We start from the raw sequence: 19,250 nt of genomic DNA on the forward strand, positions 1-19,250 counted from the left end.
AAATACAGGCCCATTTGGTGGCGCAAACTAACCTGCTCCGAAACCAGGTGACTTCCTGGCCGAGCGCTAACCCTGCCTGTCCTTGTGGTAGCTGTCTGTGTGTGTGCCGCGGCTGTGCTCGGTCTCTGCAACATGAAAAAAAGTATATTCCCCCTTTATATGGAACCAACCGGAATCCATTGTGTTTGAGGGAATAATAAGGAAACCGTTTAAAGGGAAATAAAAAATATTATACCGTATACAATTGCGACACAAATCATATTGTAATTGAATGTTATTAAAAATGACCTTTCCTTTTCAATCTGCAGCTGTTGTAATTTTCTATAAAATGCAATCTGGCCACCTGGAGGCGCTCTTTACACAGATGGTATACAGAGCGCCTCCCAGAAACATCATTTCCTGCTTGTGTGATTGGCTCACTGATTTTCCCAGAAGTCTGCACTAAGATACAAGTCAGATTTTAGGCATCCCCTGCAACAAAAATGTCATTTTTGGTCAGATACTCTCAAAGGAAAATCAAGTCGGACGGGATGCAGACCCTGTCACTTTCCTCATTCGAACCCTGCAAGTGCAGCAGCGGATTGATAATTGTAAAATCACTCGCATTCATGGACACAAACCGCTATTTCTTCAGAATAACAAAAGGGTAGCTCTGCAGCAAAGTTTGTTAAAATCCCTGCAATATACAAAGATCACCAAGAGGTTACTAGTAATAAATGAAAATTCCATAAAAATATCCCATAGCCTGTAGATGCTATAACTTTGGCGCAAACCAATCATTATACGCCTTTTGAGATTTTTATTTTTTTTTTACCAAAAATATGTAGCAGAATACTGGCCTAAATTAATATATCATTTTTTAAATATTTTTTATAGCCAAAAGTAAACAAAAATAAAAAATTATATATATATATATATATATATATATATATATATATATATATATATATATATATATATATATATATATATATATATATATATATATATATATATATATATATATATAATGTGTGTGTGTGTGTGTGTGTGTGTGTGTGTGTATATTTTTACTACTTTTGGCTATAAAAAATATCAATAAATAAATATATATATATATATATATATATATATATATATATATATATATATATATATATAATTTATTTATTTTTGTTTGTTTGTAGCGCAAAAACTGCAGAGGTGATCAAATACCACCAAAAGAAAGCTCTATTTGTGGGGAAAAAAACTGATCAATTTTATTCAGGTACAGCGTCACACGACCGCGCAATTGTTAAAGTAACCCAGTGCTGTATCGCAAAAAATGGCCTGGCCATGAAGGGGGGGGGGGGGGGGAACCTTCCGGAGGTTAAACAAAGCATTGCTGGGGTAAAAACTAGTGGATAATGTAAATAGGAAAAAAAAAATAGTTTCCCTTTTTAAAAAAATATAATACAATATAATACAAATTTATAGGATCACCTCCAACTATATGTGCTGAGGAAGTGGTAGACTCTTCGCGCCCCCCGCCCCCCCGAAACCTGTTGGCAAATGATCAATAATTGCACTACATGACTGTTTTTTCAAGACGCACCGAAACACATACTGAAGATGTGTTAATCTCTACCGCTGGAAAATAATAATACTGATGTAAGTTGCTTGCAGACCGAGCACAGCTGTGTTGTAGGATGCATGCTGCGTTTTCTTGGGAATGTCACTTTCTTTTGTTCACAAATCTCTAGCAGCTGAAAAGTCACATAAAAAAAAAAAAAAAAAAAAAAAAAGAATTAGGACAGAATTAAGACCACAAATCTTTATATTTCGAGCAAGGGCTGTTTATAACATTAAATTTCATCTGCAAATGTCAGGGCGAATCTTTGGTTTCTATATGTATTTAGACTTGGGGGTGTATTTATGAAAATAAATTCAGAGTTTTTCGTCCAGAGAAACTGCTGAATCATTTGCTCTGTGCGAATGCGACAAGTCAAACATTTTCATGATATTTCCCCTACAGGTTGAATGTTTTTTTATTTATTTATTTTTTTTAAATGAGTGGTTTGGGAAGATACTGCATGATAGCCACTGGATGGAGCTGACTGTCATAGCCAAGATGTATGCTCAACAGCTCCATCTAGTGTTCATAATGCAGAGTTTTCCTCATCCACTCTGTTTTATTAGTGGATAATATTCAACCTGGAGAGAAAATGGGCCAGCAACATTTATTTATTTATTTATACTTTTTTTTTTTTTCTTTCCTTTAAGAAAGCTTTATGCAGTTGTGACATTCCCAGGTGCCGTAGTACACTGTAGTCTTGTGTTGTAGAATTGGTTGCATGCCTTGTGTGATGGTGGAAGTTATTGTTGATGTTTAATGTATCCAGTGCTATTGGGTTGCATGACTCTATATAGATCTGTCTAACGTTTGCCACATAGGGTGAGATTTTGTTATAGGTTTGGATGGTCAGATCAGCACAATTAAGGTTAGCTGTAAATTTCGGCTGTTCCTGCCCAATGCCAGATACAATGCGTTGGCAAAGACCAGGGCCATTAAAGTGGATAAACCCATCAACTTAAATATTTCCCAAAACTGTTGCATTCAAGGCGTACCTTAGTTCAGGGGACCTAACTTTTTAAACAAAGGGCCAATTTGCTGTCCTTCAGGCTTCGGGGGGGGGGGGGGGCAGAATTTCTGGCCCCATCATTGGTAGGAGTGGGAAGAATGATGCCCCTCTGATGGTGTCATGTGGAGGAAAAGTGTCCCGAGTGCCGGATAAAGGTAAGCAAAGAGCTGCATGTGGCCCCAGGGTGACAATTTGGAGAGCAGTTCTTTTAAATGATAATGGTCACTGTTCCTTGTGCTCTCAAATGATGATCTAACTGATCACATGTGCAGCACCATGGCAACTGCAGATCCAACTGACGCTAAGAGGGCTGCTTCCTTGACTGTAAAGGGTAGAAGGGTTTTGTTCTACTTTAAAATGGAAGTAGACCCTGCTATCATTTTTAGCCATGGAAGCTGCCATTTTAGCCCCGGTTTGATCTTCAATTGCCATGATGCTAAACATACGATCAGTTATGTCACCAGTCATTTGTTGGTTTTACAGTTTGGTTAAAAGCACAACCAATGTGACAGTTACATTCCCCCCACAACCAATGTGACAGTTACATTCCCCTGGCAAGTGCTTGAAATGTATTTGTTTTTTGAAACTGTTAAATTGCTGGGATTATTTCCGCTGTAAGAGGGTTACCTTGGGGAATGGGGGGTATGACTGGGAGTAGTGGGGGACCACCAGAAGAGTTTATGGCTTTCAGAGATTTTCCAGTTTATTGACACATCTGTGTAAGCCCCAACTGACCCTTCCCATTGGGAAAGGCAAAGTGGGTGATAACTGTACCTGCTTCAGTTCTTTGGGCGTGTTGCTCATGATACAACCATGAGTCCCAAACTACAACCAACAAGGAAGTGCCAACCTGGCCATTGCTGTCGGGAGTCGTCTGCCCATCTGTGCTCTGCCTTACCACAAACCATGGACTGTGCAGGCTTTGCCTATGGGTCCATTCAAGTCATCCAGCCAACTCGTCACTGGTTGATCAGAGCCTAAAACAAGATCTGACTGTGTGGCCAGCGTTGGGTTCTTCATTTGGTGTAATAGTATGTATCAACATGAACTGAAAAAGTTTTGATTTCTGTTAAAATAAAATGATCCACATTGGCTTATGCATATTCCTACTGCCTTGTGCACCAACTAGCAGCGGCTAATTGGTTGCTTATTGGCTTTGATCCTTTCTTTTTTTTTTTTTTTTATGAAATGTTACACTATTGTTGTTTTTTGAATACAGATCTGAGATCTGCTATATAGAAGATATAAATTTAGCTGAGATGCAAAGACAAGGTTACTCACATAGACATGGTTGGCTTTAGTGACCAGTGCCATCAGTGCAGCTTATTCCCCGTCTCTTCTGTTTCCTCTACAGTACAGCAAGGCTTTGTATGGTGTATTTGAAAAACACATTGGGGGGACATTTATCAAGAAAATTTGTGTGACAATTAGACAAGTCACACAGACGCTCGTTTTTAGCAAGGACTATTGAAAACATTTTCATTGTAATGTGAGCCCCTACACTTGGAATCCTGGGCAGCCAATGGAGACCAGATTTGCAATGCTGTGCAGCAGATTTAGCACTAAAGATCCATCACAAATTCACTCTAAAACAGATACAGAGTATAGGAAATGGTCCTTATTCTCATGGCTTTATTTTGGATAATAGAGAAATCTATGTGGGTTCTTTTTAAGACTAGTGTAAGTTTTCCGTCTCTATAGTGACCCTGGTTGCCCTTTTCTCCCAGTAACCCTTGTTGCATTGTGTCCTAATGCTCTGTGTCTTCTGTCCAGGCTGAAGAAGAGCTGCTAAAATCTCAGAAGGTCTTTGAGGAGATGAATGCTGACCTGCAGGAGGAGCTTCCTTCATTATGGAATAGGTATGTGAAGGGGTTTGTAAAACCATGGCAATGTAGCTCTAAGAGTTATTTTAAAGTGTTTCTCTACCCAAGATCAAAAATGTTGCATCTTCCTTCCTGAAGAGTATAATGCTCCAAGGTGCCCCCTTTGCCGGTCACAAAACCTTGGGCCAGCCTTTCCCAACCGTTTTTTTTTTTTTTTTTTTAGCCCAGAGGATCCCTCCTAATAATGTTAAGGTCTTGAAATGACCTTTTAATAAGACCAGTTTATCAGGAGTCCATGGTCTCTTACATTGGTGGTCAGAGGAAATGCACTTGATTAGGAGTCAATGGTCCCTACATTGGCGATCGAAGGAAATGCTGCAGTTGATCAGGAGTCAATAGTCCCTTACATTGGTGATCAGCGAAAATAATGCAGTTGATCAGGAGTCAATAGTCCCTTACATTGGTGATCAGCGAAAATAATGCAGTTGATCAGGAGTCAATAGTCCCTTACATTGGTGATCAGCGAAAATAATGCAGTTGATCAGGAGTCAATAGTCCCTTACATTGGCGATCAAAGGAAATGCTGCAGTTGATCAGAAGTCAATAGTCCCTTTTGTTGGCGATCAAAGGAAATGATGCAGATGATCAGGAGTCAATAGTCCCTTACATTGGTGATCAAAGGAAATGATGCAGATAATCAGGAGTTAATAGTCCCTTACATTGGTGATCAAAGAAAATGATGCAGTTGATCAGGAGTCAATAGTCCCTTACATTGGTGATCAGCAAAAATAATACAGTTGATCAGGAGTCAATAGTCCCTTACATTGGTGATCAGCAAAAATAATGCAGTTGATCAGGAGTCAATAGTCCCTTATATTGGTGATCAGCGAAAATAATGCAGTTGATAAGGAATCAATAGTCCCTTACATTGGTGATCAAAGGAAATGCTGCAGTTGATCAGGAGTCAATAGTCCCTTACATTGGTGATCAGAGAAAATAATGCAGTTGATCAGGAGTCAATAGTTCCTTACATTGGTGATCAGAGGAAATGCTGCAGTTGATCGGGAATCAATAGTCCCTTGCATTCGTGATCAAAGGAAATGCTGCAGTTGATCGGGAATCAATGGTCCCTTACATTGGCGATCAGAGGAAATAATGCAATAGATGATTAAAAAAGATAATTGGTATCATGCTGCTGGCTTTGCCAAGTGTTGATCGTCCTAAAACTATGCAGACACGATCAAATGGAAGGTTAACAAGCCACAGCTCAAAGAAACCCTAGCACTTGAGGAACCCTAATGTTCCACTGAACCCTGGTTGAGAATGGCTGCTATAGAGTGTTCTCTTTAATCGGGAGTCAATGGCACCTTACATTGGTGATCAGCAGGAATAATACAAACCTTACAGACAAATAAACATAACCGGGTCATGCTGCTGGCTTTGCCAAGTGTTGGTGGTCCTGGCACCATGCAGGCACCATCAATTGTAAGGTCAACTACCCACAGTTCATGGAATCCCTAGTAACCTCTGGAGGAACCATGGATGACAATGGCTGCCCTAGGCCAAGGGTGGGCAAACTGTGGCCCTTCAGCTGTTGCAGAACTAAAAGTCCCATTATGCCTCTGGGAGTCATACTTCTAACTGTTGTCTTGCAATGCCTCATGGGACATGTAGTTCCACACCACTAGAGGGCCGTAGTTTGCCCGCTCCTGCCCTAGCCGTTGGTCACATGATCTCTGCTAAAGGGGATAAACAGACTTCAGATTGGCTCATCAACCCCTCTTTGGGTTTGGGAACGAATCGTCTGATCAATTGTTTGAAGAGTATCTAAACTCAAACAAAAAATGTACTGTATATATTGCAGCCTATCCATTTTACATGTGGTGATTTGCTGCCTTTTTTTTTTTTTTTAAGGCTCCTTTCACCTGGTTATCCTACCAGTAATGCACTCCCTGTCCTAGGGTGAGAGCACTCAGTAACTGTACTGCATCTGTGAAGATGCAGCGTTGTCACCCTAGGACAGGACTACAGAACACCACCATAAAATAGAAGGGAAGGGCTCTGTAGTTCAGAGATAGAAGGGAAGGGCTCTGTAGTTCAGAGATAGCTGGGATAAATGTAACGGATAACAGTGAAGCAGGAGCAGAGAGAGCACATGAAGTTCTCAGGGTCTGCAGGAATGCTTTCTCATTTTTCTAACTAAATACTTTCAATGGTCTATTTAAAGTTGAACCCCAGGATAAGTGAATATTATCCAAATCCATTCATCATTCATGTGTCTTCTTCTTGAATTTCGGTGTGCTTTGTGTATTTCTCTCAAATCTGTGCAGTAATCCAGTGTGAGACTTCCTGTAATAAAGACTGCTCACTGCTGCTCTCTCTCCTTGTGCAGGGTGACTGGTCTTGTCCCCACCCCCTCCTGTAGTGGATGGAGCCTGGGGGGCCCCTCCCATAGCTCTGCTCTCTCTCCTTGTGCAAGGTGACTGGTCTTGTCTCCGCCCCCTCCTGTAGTTCTCCGCAGGCAGCCTGTAGTGGATGGAGCCTGTGGGGCCTCTCCCACAGCTCTGCTCTCTCTTCTTGTGCAAGGTGACTGGTCTTGTCTCCGCCCCTTCCTGTAGTTATCAGCAGGCAGCCTGTAGTGGGTGGAGCCTGGGGGGCCCCTCCCATAGCTCTGCTCTCTCCTTGTGCAAGGTGACTGGTCTTGTCTCCGCCCCCTCCTGTAGTTCTCAGCAGGCAGCCTGTAGTGGGTGGAGCCTATGGGGCCTCTCCCACAGCTCTGCTCTCTCTTCTTGTGCAAGGTGACTGGTCTTGTCTCCGCCCCTTCCTGTAGTTATCAGCAGGCAGCCTGTAGTGGGTGGAGCCTGGGGGGCCCCTCCCATAGCTCTGCTCTCTCTCCTTGTGCAAGGTGACTGGTCTTGTCTCCGCCCCCTCCTGTAGTTCTCAGCAGGCAGCCTGTAGTGCGTGGAGCCTGGTGGGCCCCTCCCACAGCTCTGCTCTCTCTCCTTGTGCTGGATAAATAGTCCTGCCTCCACCCCCCTCCTGTAGTTTTCTATAGTGGGTGGGGCCTGCTGGGTCCCTCCCACAGCTCTACTTAGGTTATGTACAGCACAGTGATGTCACCGCTACCGTGCAATGGCATTTTGGTGCACACCAAATAAATTTATCACCTTCGTGGGGCTCTTGAGGAATTGGTCTGAATGTAAGTTTTTGTGCCCGGAGTTCAGCTTTAAGTAGCCAGAAGAAAGGGAAATGGGAGAAGTTCATGGTTTGGGTCCACATACACATTAATGGGCCATCGCATTAACGGCGGTGGAAAAGCGATAACAGGTGACGGGACGGATGACGACAGTCTTAGCATTGTGATCCTGAACAGCTGTAACAGATGAAGTTGGGCCGTTTGGGGGGGAAAATAACAGATTGTGTTTTATGTTTGTTTGGCAGCCGTGTTGGTTTCTATGTCAACACATTCCAGAGTATCGCGGGCCTGGAGGAAAATTTCCACAAAGAGATGAGCAAGGTGAGGGGGCCGCATGCCAAAAAATTGTGCATGTTCTATGTAGCTGGATTTGTGGTGGGGGGGGGGGGAGGGGAATCTTGTGCAGAGATGGTGGGTTGTGAAAATAAATTACATAATAATATAAGCAGTGCCGGGACAAGGTCATCTAGTGCCCAGGGCGAACTTGCCAAACTGCACCCCCCCTCCCCAAGATGTATGAGCATTATTTATGTGTCAGCAAACCCCCAAAAAATAGAACCATCTGCCCTCCCAATGCAGATCCCCCTAAAGCACCACTCCTAGCACATCCACCCTAAAATTTCCCTCCTAGAACAATTCTTACGCCCTGCAACCCCCCCAAATTCCCCCTTTCCAACACAAATCCCCTCCCCCAATCTCCTTGTAGTGCCCCCCACTTCACATGATACCACAGTGCCCAGGGCAGCCGCCTCTCCTGCCCACCCCTTGTCCTGGCCCTAGGTGTGGAGCAAAGAGGAATTGGGCTGACCATACACTTTGCAATCTAATTGTACAACAGTGGCATCACTAGGGTTGTGTCACCAGCCCCGACAAGGCTCTCCAACATTTAGCCTGCCACAGTGCTCCGTCCTGCCACTGCAGAGTGACAGCAGGACCAGGAGATAGCAGTAGACACTGGGCAGACTAGCACATTGTGCTCTCCCTGTCTAACCTGCCACAGTGCCCTGCAGGGTGCTGGGCAGGCTAGTTTTGGGCTGTGCACCCCGAACCGGCTCCTGTAAATGATGTGGTCCGTGCCACACTGATCTGTGCGCTGTCATGGGTGGGGGTGACACAATCGTGGTCAGAAATCACATCCTACTTGACGTAGTGCTTGATGATGAAGGACCTACTTGATAAAGGACCTGCCAGATTTGAAATTGTTATTACATAAATATAAAAAAACCTCTAAATTATGTATTCATGCTGTCCTAGGACGACATTTGCCACATATTGGAACACCAACATGTCTTTGCTATATGTTCTAAGAGGTTGATGCGTTTTGCATTTAGTCGCTTTTCTTGGATGGGCCAAATCTTTTTGCTGACAAGATATTGAGGTCCTGAGGAAGCGACTAAATGTGAAACGCGTCAACCTCTTGGAACATGTGGCAAAGACATGTTGGTGTTCCAATATATGCAAATGTCGTCATAAGACAGCATGAATAAATCATTTATATATGTTTTTGTATTTTTGTAATAAATATTGTCATTTGTTACTACTAAAGGTGTGGCTGTTTCTCTCTTGGTACCAGTAGAGTTCAATATCTTAACGTTTTTTGATCCAGCAATGTGCACAGGAGCCTCAGTGGTCTCTGGTTTCTCTTTCTCCTCATTGACTGAGACACAGCAGCGTGAGCCATTGGCTCTCCCTGCAGTCAATCACAGCCAGTATGCCAACGAGGAGAGAGCAGGGCCGAGCCGCGGGTCTGTGTCTTATGGACGCATAGAACAGGGACTTGGGAGTGAGCATGTACCAGTGACCCATAGCAAAGCAGCTTGCTATTGGAGGCACTAGTCAAGGGGGAGGAGCCAGGAGCGCCGGTGGGGGACCTGAGAAGAGGCTCTGGGTTGCTTTTTGCAGAACCATTGCGCAGAGCAAGTAAGTATGACATGTTTACTGAACCTTAAGAATCAATTTAATGACACGGCAATGCATCTGCTAACATGTACGTCAAACCTTATGGTACCACAAGACTTTTTTCTGCATTTCTCACCTGTAGGGCAGTCTATTAAAATTAATAGGCTGTCTAACATGCGTTGTATGAAACGCGTAGAAACGCACACTCGGCCACAACTATAGGTGTGTGAACTTAGCCTAATAATGGTAGTTTCAGCTTACTCAGGGAAGATGGATACTCCTATAATCCCCAAAACACAGGAAAAAAAGAACAATAATTAGGAGATCCTTGCGCTCTCCTTGAAAAATAAAAATGGATCCGGCAGAAGAATGATGGTTAAAACACCAAATGAATAGAACGGCATTAATGATGTATTTGTTCCAGGTGTCACTTAATAACATGTATCCAACGAAGGGACTCGAATCCAGCAACTAGAATAAGTATCCAAAATTAAACTTGTAACCTTAAAAATAAATTGCAACAAATTATCACAGTAACTGCCATTTATTTTGCTGGTTACAAGTTTCAGTTAATGTAGCCGGTTAATTTGCAAAAACAGCAGCATCAGTTTAAAAAAGAGGAATTTCCACATTTTTAAGAAGGTAGTGTTCTGTGACTCTGGAATCTTACTTCATGTGTGACAGATTTATGTTAAACAATCGTCAAAGCTTAGTTATTTGTCTACGTCCTCTTTTTTTTTTTTTGCCTCAGCAGAGTCAAGCAAACTTGGCCGAGTTCCTCATAAGTCAAGTAGATGGCCTTAGAGAAAGGGTGATCACATATTAATGTTCAGTATGGATGTAGCTGGCTGTTGTATTTTATGATTGTCCTCTTCAAACCTTGATTACAGCTGCATCAAAACCTCCATGAAGTGATGACGAACCTTGAGAGCCATCAGGGGAAACCATCAACCAACGCCTTCACTGGGAAACCCCAACCGAGGTAAGTGAGGGCATTTCTAAGATCATTCCACCTGTAGTCTACATTTCAGTCATAGATGGGAAGTCCTGTGGAGCACAGCAAGGTGCAGGGAGTGGAGACTATAATGGCACTTTTCCACTGCAAGTACCGGCTCGGCCCTACTTGGCCGGTTTGCTCTTCCACTGCTGGTACCGCATGGTACAGTGTTGGAACGGTTCGGTACGGTACGGTTTGCTTTTCCACTAAAGTAGTACTAAAGTTAAGTCGGTGGGATAACAACGGGGGGGGGGGGGGGGTGGGATTCTCTGACCAATCAGTGGCTAGTAGTGACTGCATGCAAAGGATTGTGGGATATGGTACCTCTTGGAACCACAATCGAGGTGGTACTGTTTTTGAGAGCCATACTGTTCGGTTCCATGCAGTGGAAAAGCGCCGCCGTACCGTACCGAACCGTTCCTACACCATACCATGCGGTACCAGCAGTGGAAAAGCACAAAAGCGAGCCGAACCGTTCGGTTCCATGCAGTGGAAAAGTGCCAATGGTGGAAATTTATAGAGGCTTAGCTACTGCACTGAGCATCTGTGAAGGTTCTCATTGATACAGGTCATGACGTATCTAGTAGTAGTTGGTCACATTCAACTGGACTTGTTCTGTGATGTTGAAGATGTTTCAAAACGTATCCAAGCCACTTCTTCAGTTCCAGTGAGTCTGGTAACCCTCAACTGGACTTGTAATGTAGTGTTGAAGATGTTTTGAAATGTATCCAAGCCACTTCTTCTGTTCTAGGAGTCTCAGGAAGATACCCCAGTATTTGTATCCACAGAGCTAGCACAGAACCCTTAATCCAATCACCGTGGAATGTGTCAAGACAAAGGTTGATTGTCCAAGAATAGGCAATGAGAGGTGTAAAAAGTTGTGGCATCTACCTGTTCTAGTTAACTAATTCCATTCTTAGTACCAGGGAGGTTGCATAGGTATGAATACTATGATTTACATGGCTGAATGCTTGCATGTTGTCAGAGGAGGGCCACTTATAAAGTTCAAGACTCAGCAGTTTTCTTACACCTTAAAGGCAAAGGATTTACTCTTGAAGATGCTTATTTTGAACAGAGGACAAGTGGTTTGCATTAAGCATGAAGCAGGCAATTTTGGGAATAGCCATCCATGAAACCATCCTGCTTCCACATGTAATGCCGTTTTTAACATCTCCACCCCAACGATTTGACAATAATTCCTATTTTCAGCCATGTAAATAGAAGGATTAATACCTGTGCAGACATACAGACACCAAGAATGGGATTACACTACTAGAACGGGGGTATCTATGCAGTATAGATGCCGCACTCCCAGCAGCCCAATATGTGATAGAAGTATGAAGTGGCCTAGTCGTATAGGTCTGGGTGTTTCATAACATTCACTCCTCCCATCCTGTTGGCCAATCAACATCTGCCTTGACACATTCCAGTGATTGGAATGGTGCTACATGTGTGACTATTATTGCTGGGGTATCTTCTGGACACTCATTAGAAGTGAAGAAATGGCTTGGATAAGCTGCCAAATTTCTTCGACCTTACAGAACAAGTCTAGTTGAATGTGACTACTACTAGTGATGGCACTGAGCATTATCCATAAGGATTACTTATTCGACTGATGATGTTCAGCCAGTCAGGTCATCTCAAAGTGGACAAATATTGTACTTCCAAAGGAACAGCATGAAATGGTAGATTAATTTTATGTTTAAAAGGAGTTTGGTCTCTAAAAAAAAATAAATAAATAAATAAATAAAACTTGGACAATTCACTAAGAAGTTAAACCAGCTTTTTATTCTAGCTGTTTATCGGTGTCTGGACTTCTGTTAGTGTTTTTAAATTGTCCACACCTAAAGGGACCTTTTGTATCCATTATCTAATGTGTCCAGACATAGGGTGTTGTCCAATGTTCCAGAGTCCGTCTAGGTTCTTTACAGTCCTCCAGCAGCACAGAGGACTTCAGGAGAGGAGCATTAGATAGCTCATGGAGCAGAGTCCTCTAGCAGGACAGAGGACTTCAGGAGAGGAGCATTAGATAGCTCATGGAGCAGAGTCCTCTAGCAGGACAGAGGACTTCAGGAGAGGAGCAATAGATAGCTCATGGAGCAGAGTCTTCCAGCAGGACAGAGGACTTCAGGAGAGGAGCAATAGATAGCTCATGGAGCAGAGTCTTCCAGCAGGACAAAGGACTTCAGGAGAGGAGCAATAGATAGCTCATGGAGCAGAGTCTTCCAGCAGGACAGAGGACTTCAGGAGAGGAGCAATAGGTAGTTCATGGAGCAGAGTCTTCCAGCAGGACAGAGGACTTCAGGAAAGGAGCAATAGGTAGTTCACGGAGCAGAGTCCTCAAGCAGCACAGAGGACTTCACAAGAGGAGCAATAGTTCATGGAGCAGAGAACTCCAGGAGAACAGAATATTTCAGGATATCGTTACAGCAGTGCTGGCCATACACTATCAGAATTTCATTTGAAATTTTTAGTTTTAAGAATGTTTGTTTGATTTTTCTAATCATGAGTGGAAGTCTAATTGACGTTTGTTTTGGACTGCGGGGATAAAAAAAAAAAAAACAGGATGGAAATTTTTTCCCAAACAAATTTCTAACGGTGTATGTGGTTTTCATGCCTTCCAAAATCTAATGTTAAAATCAAACAAAATAATGAAGTACTTTCGAATGGCACTCGTGAAGTTATCAAATGTACTGAAAGTTTACGTACGGCCGGCTTCTGTCATACAGGCTGGTGTACACCAGGAGATATTTCAGGAGAGGAGAGATAGAGGGAGTAGCAGAGTCCTCCAGCAGTGCAGAGTATTTCAGGAGAGGGGAGTTAGAGGAAGGAGAGGAGTCCTCCAGCAAAGCAGAGTATTTTAGGAGCTGAGCGTTGGGTAGAGGAAGGCGCAGATTCCTCTAGCAGAGCAGAGTATTTCAGGAGAGGAGAAGTAAATAGAGGAAGGAGTAGAGTCCTCCAGCCGTACAGAATCTTTCAGGAGAGGAGAGTTGGATGGAGGAAGGAGCAGAGTCCTCCAGCAGAACAGAGTATTTCAGGAGAGTAGAGTTGGATAGAGGAAGGAGCAGGGTCCTCCAGCCGAGCAGAGTATTTCAGGAGAGAAGTAGATGGAGGAAGAAGCAGAGTCCTCCAGCAGTACAGAGTGTTTTTATAAGAGGAGAGTCTGATAGAGGAAGGAGCAGAGTCCTCCAGCAGAGCAGAATGTTTCAGGAGAGAAGTAGATGGAGGAAGGAGCAGAGTCCTCCAGCAGAGCAGAGTATTTCAGGAGAGGAGAAGTAAATAGAGGAAGGAGTAGAGTCCTCCAGCCGTACAGAGTGTTTCAGGAGAGGAGAGTTAGATAGAGGAAGGAGCAGAGTCCTCCAGCAGAGCAGAATATTTCAGGAGAGAAGTAGATGGAGGAAGGAGCAGAGTCCTCCAGCAGAACCGTGTATTTCAGGAGAGGAGAGTTGGATAGAGGAAGGAGCAGAGTCCTCCAGCAGAACCAAGTATTTCAGGAGGGGAGAGTTGGATAGAGGAAGGAGCAGGGTCCTCCAGCAGAGCAGAGTATTTCAGGAAAGAAGTAGATTGAGGAAGGAGCAGAGTCCTCCAGCAGAGTATTTCAGGAGAGGAGAGTTGTACAGAGGAAGGAGCAGAGTCCTCCAGCAGAGCAGAGTATTTCAGGAGAGGAGAGTTGGATAGAGGAAAGGAGCAGAGTCCTCCAGCAGAGCAGAGTATTTCAGGAGAGGAGAGTTGGATAGAGGAAGGAGCAGAGTCCTCCAGCAGAGCAGAGTATTTCAGGAGAGGAGAGTTGCATACAGGAAGGAACAGAGTCCTCCAGCAGAGCAGAGTATTTCAGGAGCGGAGAGTTGCATACAGGAAGGAGCAGAGTCCTCCAGCAGAGCAGAGTATTTCAGGAGAGTAGAGTTGGATAGAGGAAAGGAGCAGAGTCCTCCAGCACAGCAGAGTATTTTAGGTGCAGAGTCCTCCTGTTTCCAGTTCTCCAGCAGCACAGGGTAAAGAGGTGAGCATACTCTCTATCTATGAAGGATTCTGAAAGAGAAATTTCATGCATCCGTTTTTTCTTCCTCTGTAAGTTCATCTCTCCTTTTCATTCGGCTTCTAAATTCCAACCATCCTTGTATGACCGGTATATATGAACTGTATAGATATTTAAGCTATGACCTGTATCATATTGTGCTGGCACCATGGTTTCTGCAGACTCTGAAGTGATGAGGGAGGTGATGGCCGTAGTCAGCAAGCCGGGGCGATCGTGCCAATCTCCAGCCACTGAATTCCCCTCAGGTCAGGCGTGGGCTGACGGTCGCAGACTCTATGAATCATACCGTTCATGCTAATGCCGCTGTGGGTTATATTACATGTCTCCTCGGCCAATGTCACTGGCTGCAGAGAGACTTCATCCACTTCTAGAATCCTCCACTGCACCTCGGAGAAAAGCTAGCTGGAGCAATTTAATTCCAAGGATTAACACTTCTGTAAGGAGCAATCTCCATACATTGGGGGTTTACTTTAGAAATACATTTCCACGCCCCCCCCCCCCTCCTTACATTTTTATATTCTTAAATACGTTTCTTCTTGCTTTGCCAAGTACATAGACCTTTTATAAAAGATTGCAGGATCCAAGAAAAAAATGTTCTGTGGTATTAACTCCGTAATTCTAAAATCAAAATTCTGACAAAACACTGAATTCTCTTAGGATAACTTCGATTTTTAACAATATCTGAGATTTCGGGGATAAAAATTTTAGAATGTTTAAATGATACAGAATTCTGGAATTGGAATAGTATTATATCGCATTGTATTGAACGTGGTATTTTCCTGTTTTAAGAAACATCTGAAAGACGAATTGTACTGTATCCTTAAAGAAAAAAATTTAATAAAAATGCTTTAAATTAAAAAAGAAAAAAAATAATACAGAATTCTGACTTATCTCTGAGATATCAATATTCTGAAACACAAAATTCTAAAATAATCACAACAAATTCTGATCTAAGAACACTGAATTCCACGATTTCATTAGAATTCTTCTGTATTGTCTCAGAGCACCCTGAGATAATGAATGTCAAACTTCTAATACTGCAGAATTTGGGCATTTAAAAAAAAAAAAACAAAAAAAAAAACTGACTTTGAGGATAGTATCTTGAAATTCTGGCACAACATCTATGAGCACTATTAATTCGGAGATAAAAAAAAAAAAAGAACCTAATTCTCTAAACGCGCTCTGAAATATGTCAGAATTCTAAAATACCATATAATTCAATAAAATATACTAAAAATACAATAACATAGAATTCTTACAGAACACAGAATTCTACGATAGAATCTTCAAACTCTAAGATCTAAGAGTATTCTGAAATAAAATGTTAAGAGTTGTGGGATAACACAGAATTCTGATATAACCTCTTCGAATTCTGACATAAAATATGTTAGAATTCAGTTTTATTATTTCTCAGAATTCTGACATGTCTTAGAGCACTTTGAAATAAAATGTTAGAATTGTGTGTTATGTCCGAATTCTCACATAAAACAGAGTTCCGACATAAAAATACTAAATTCTGATAAAACAATAAATTCTGAGATGGTTTAGATACTCCGACGCTTGATCTTGGATCACTCTAAAATTAAAATAAAAATAAATAACTCTCCTCTCCTGAAATAATCTACACTGCTAGATGACTCTGATATTTCCTCTATCTCAGAGGAAATAAAAATTCAGATTTCTAAATAATGCAACAATTCTAAAATCGCAAAGAATTCTGATATAATTAGATTAAATTCTGACTTAAAAGTGAATTCTGACCTATCTTAGAACGCTTTGAAATAAAATATTGAGAATTCCGTGTCATGTCAGAATTTTGACATGATAAAACCAAATTCTGACATAACGCTGTATTCTCAGATGATATAGTAAAACTCTGACCTCTTATCTCAGAGCACTTTGAAAAAAAATGTTAGAATTGTGTGTTTATGTCAGAATTTTCACATAACAGAGCTCCGACGTAAAAATACGAAATTCTGAGATGGTATCTTGGATTTCTGACACTTGATCTTGGAACACTCTGAGATAAAAATTTAGATTTCTAAATAATGCAAAAATTCTAAAATCACAAAGAATTCTGATATAATTTTATTAACTTCTGACTTAAAAGAGAATTCTCAATATTTTATTTCAAAGCGTTCTAAGATATGTCAGAATTCACTTTTAAGTCAGACGTTAATAAAATTCTATCAGATTTCTTTAGATTTCTAAAATAATGCAAAAATTCTAAAATCGCAAATTTTTATCTCGGAGTGATCCAAGATCAAGCGTCAGAAATCCAAGATACTGTCTCAGAATTTAGTGTTTTATCAGAATTTCGTATTTTTATGTCGGAACTCTGTGTTTTGTGAGAATTCTGACATAACACACAATTCTAACATTTTATTTCAAAGTGCTCTGAGATAAGAGGTCAGAGTTTTATGATATCATCTGAGAATTCAGCGTTATGTCAGAATTTGGTTTTATCATGTCATAATTCTGACATGACACAGAATTCTCAATATTTTTTTTCAAAGCGTTCCAAGATATGTCAGATCAGAGTTATATCAGAATTATGTCATGATAAAACCGAATTCTGACATAACACTGAATTCTAAGATGATATCGTAAAACTCTGACCTCTTATTTCAGAGCACTTTGAAATAAAATGTTAGAATTGTGTGTTATGTCAGAATTCTCACATAACAGAGTTCCGATATAAAAATACTAAATTCTGAGATGGTATCTTGGATTTCTGACTCTTGATCTTGATTCAGAGCACTTGGAAATAAAATTTGAGAATTCTGACCTAAAACAAAATTCTTATAGAATATCTCAAAGCACTTAGAGCTGTGTCAGGATTGTAAAATAATAACACAAAATTCTGAAATCCTAGCACAGAATTCTGACTTGATAAACTGAATTCTAACATATCCCATATATCAGAATTCTGACTTACCCTATATTGTCAAAAGTATTGGGACGCCTGCCTTTACACTCACATGAACTTTACAGTGGATGTAAACCCTCACATATACCCAAGTGAACATTGTGTTAGAATTTTTTCTTCCTGTTCCAGCAATGGGTGTGGAGTCTTGGCATACACTGTGTGACAGCTGATTGGAGAAAAGGCAGCCCCCCCCCCCCTTCACATAGGCAGAGGAAGGAAAAAACATGCAGAGCTGTGCTGTGAATTGATCAGCTCTCTGCTAATATAATCATAGCACCCACCCCGCCACAAATTTCCAGCTGCTTTTTTCTCCTGTGTTGGAGACTTTGTCAGGAGTTATCATGCTGATAACAGAGGAAATTCACCTTTAGCTGGACTTGGTACCTGCAAAAATCTTTTCTAGTACTAATTCCCCGGATGTGGCACTTTCTTTTTCTTGCTTATTATTATTCATATTATTATTATTATTATTATTTTATTTTTTTGTTGCATTTCGTTAACTATCTTGCTCTGTATTGACCGCCATTGTTCCCCCGAAACCTCCCACAGAAAGAAAGCCAACCTCTTCTCCCGGCTGAGGCTAAAGAAGAGCAGGTAGTGGTGAAGGCCGCATCATGCGCTAACCAGGGGTGCCGAGCGTGTTCCATTAATGATCATGTGACCAACACGCATGTTCCTCGTTTTCAATGTCTGACCGCTCTGTGCGAATGCATTATTAATACCTTCTAATCGTGTTTTCTCCATGATGTGCTCTGAATATGTAATGTGTGGAATTAACCGTTCAATTACTTTGCATGTGTTGGCGTGAGATTGAAAATGTTGAGGTCATTATAAAGTCTGACCTTCCTTTTTGGATTCTCATTTGTGCGGGACTCCAGAATGCAAATCCCATGCGATGTCGGTGCGGTGCGATTTGAGCCATTTGTTTTGCATGGCTCAAATAACACATCCACACCAAAATGATGCAGGACCGTTTTTTTTTTCCCCCCGCATTTTAATCAGATCGCATGAGTGTTTACACCCATGCGATCGGATTCTGGCAGTCGCACTGCATTTTGCAAGCTGTTTCGGGTGTCGTTAACCAGTTTTGGACCGGAAGGATTTGCCCCCTTAATGACCAGGCCATTTTTTGCGATTTGGCACTGCGTTATTTTAACAGAAAAGTGTGCGGTCGTGCGACGCTGTACCCAAATAAAATTGATGTCCTTTTTTCCCCAAAAATAGAGCTTTCTTTTGGTGGTATTTGATCACCTATGCAATTTTTTATTTACATACATAAGGGCAGTGCTTTAAGTGGCCCAAAAGAGGTGCCGGTACTCTATTATAGCCTATAAATGTTTTCGCCCCCCACCCCACATCAGGATCCCCAAAGAGCACCCCCCTTGGCCTGGGCTGGGACTCTGGAGCAGGGGGAATCACTGGTGGTGACTGGTCTGGCTCTGGAGTGGGAAATATTCTTGGGGGGGCAACTGAGGGCGCAGATGTCCAAAATGAGCGTACTGGTACGCTAAGGCGCACGGAGAGGTGGCGGCATGCTCAAGAGCCATACTTGGAAGTGGCGGTACTGAGTACCAGTGCATACCGGCCTACTTAAAGCACTGCATAAGGGCATGTAATCCACCCAGTGTGGTTTTCCATTGAGCCTTAGGATCCCCAGGATGCTGCTGTCAGAAGCTTTGTGGGACACCAGAAATGAACCCGGAATGCCTCGAGCCAGGGCCAATGCTACCGCTAGGCAAACTAGGCAGCCGCCTAGGGCGCAGCCATGGC

At 42.1% G+C, this 19,250-nt stretch overlaps 1 protein-coding gene across 4 annotated transcripts in view; it reads left to right on the forward strand.

Annotated features, from left to right (window-relative positions):
• Positions 1-19,250, forward strand: part of BIN1 (bridging integrator 1) — a 197,009-nt gene that overhangs the window by 136,017 nt on the left and 41,742 nt on the right. For 3 of the 4 annotated variants that reach the window (XM_082261052.1, XM_082261054.1, XM_082261055.1), the window contains exons 7-11: positions 1-47; positions 4,374-4,459; positions 7,865-7,940; positions 10,409-10,500; positions 18,030-18,074. The exon at positions 1-47 is cut by the window's left edge and continues 46 nt beyond it. In XM_082261052.1, coding sequence (XP_082117178.1) covers positions 1-47; positions 4,374-4,459; positions 7,865-7,940; positions 10,409-10,500; positions 18,030-18,074 — 346 coding nt within the window. The remainder of the gene's footprint in view (positions 48-4,373; positions 4,460-7,864; positions 7,941-10,408; positions 10,501-18,029; positions 18,075-19,250) is intronic. The other variant, XM_082261053.1, reaches the window with a different exon arrangement.

The sequence above is a fragment of the Pelophylax lessonae genome, assembly GCF_965119305.1.
Source record: "Pelophylax lessonae genome assembly, chromosome: 6".
Lineage (NCBI taxonomy): Eukaryota > Metazoa > Chordata > Amphibia > Anura > Ranidae > Pelophylax > Pelophylax lessonae.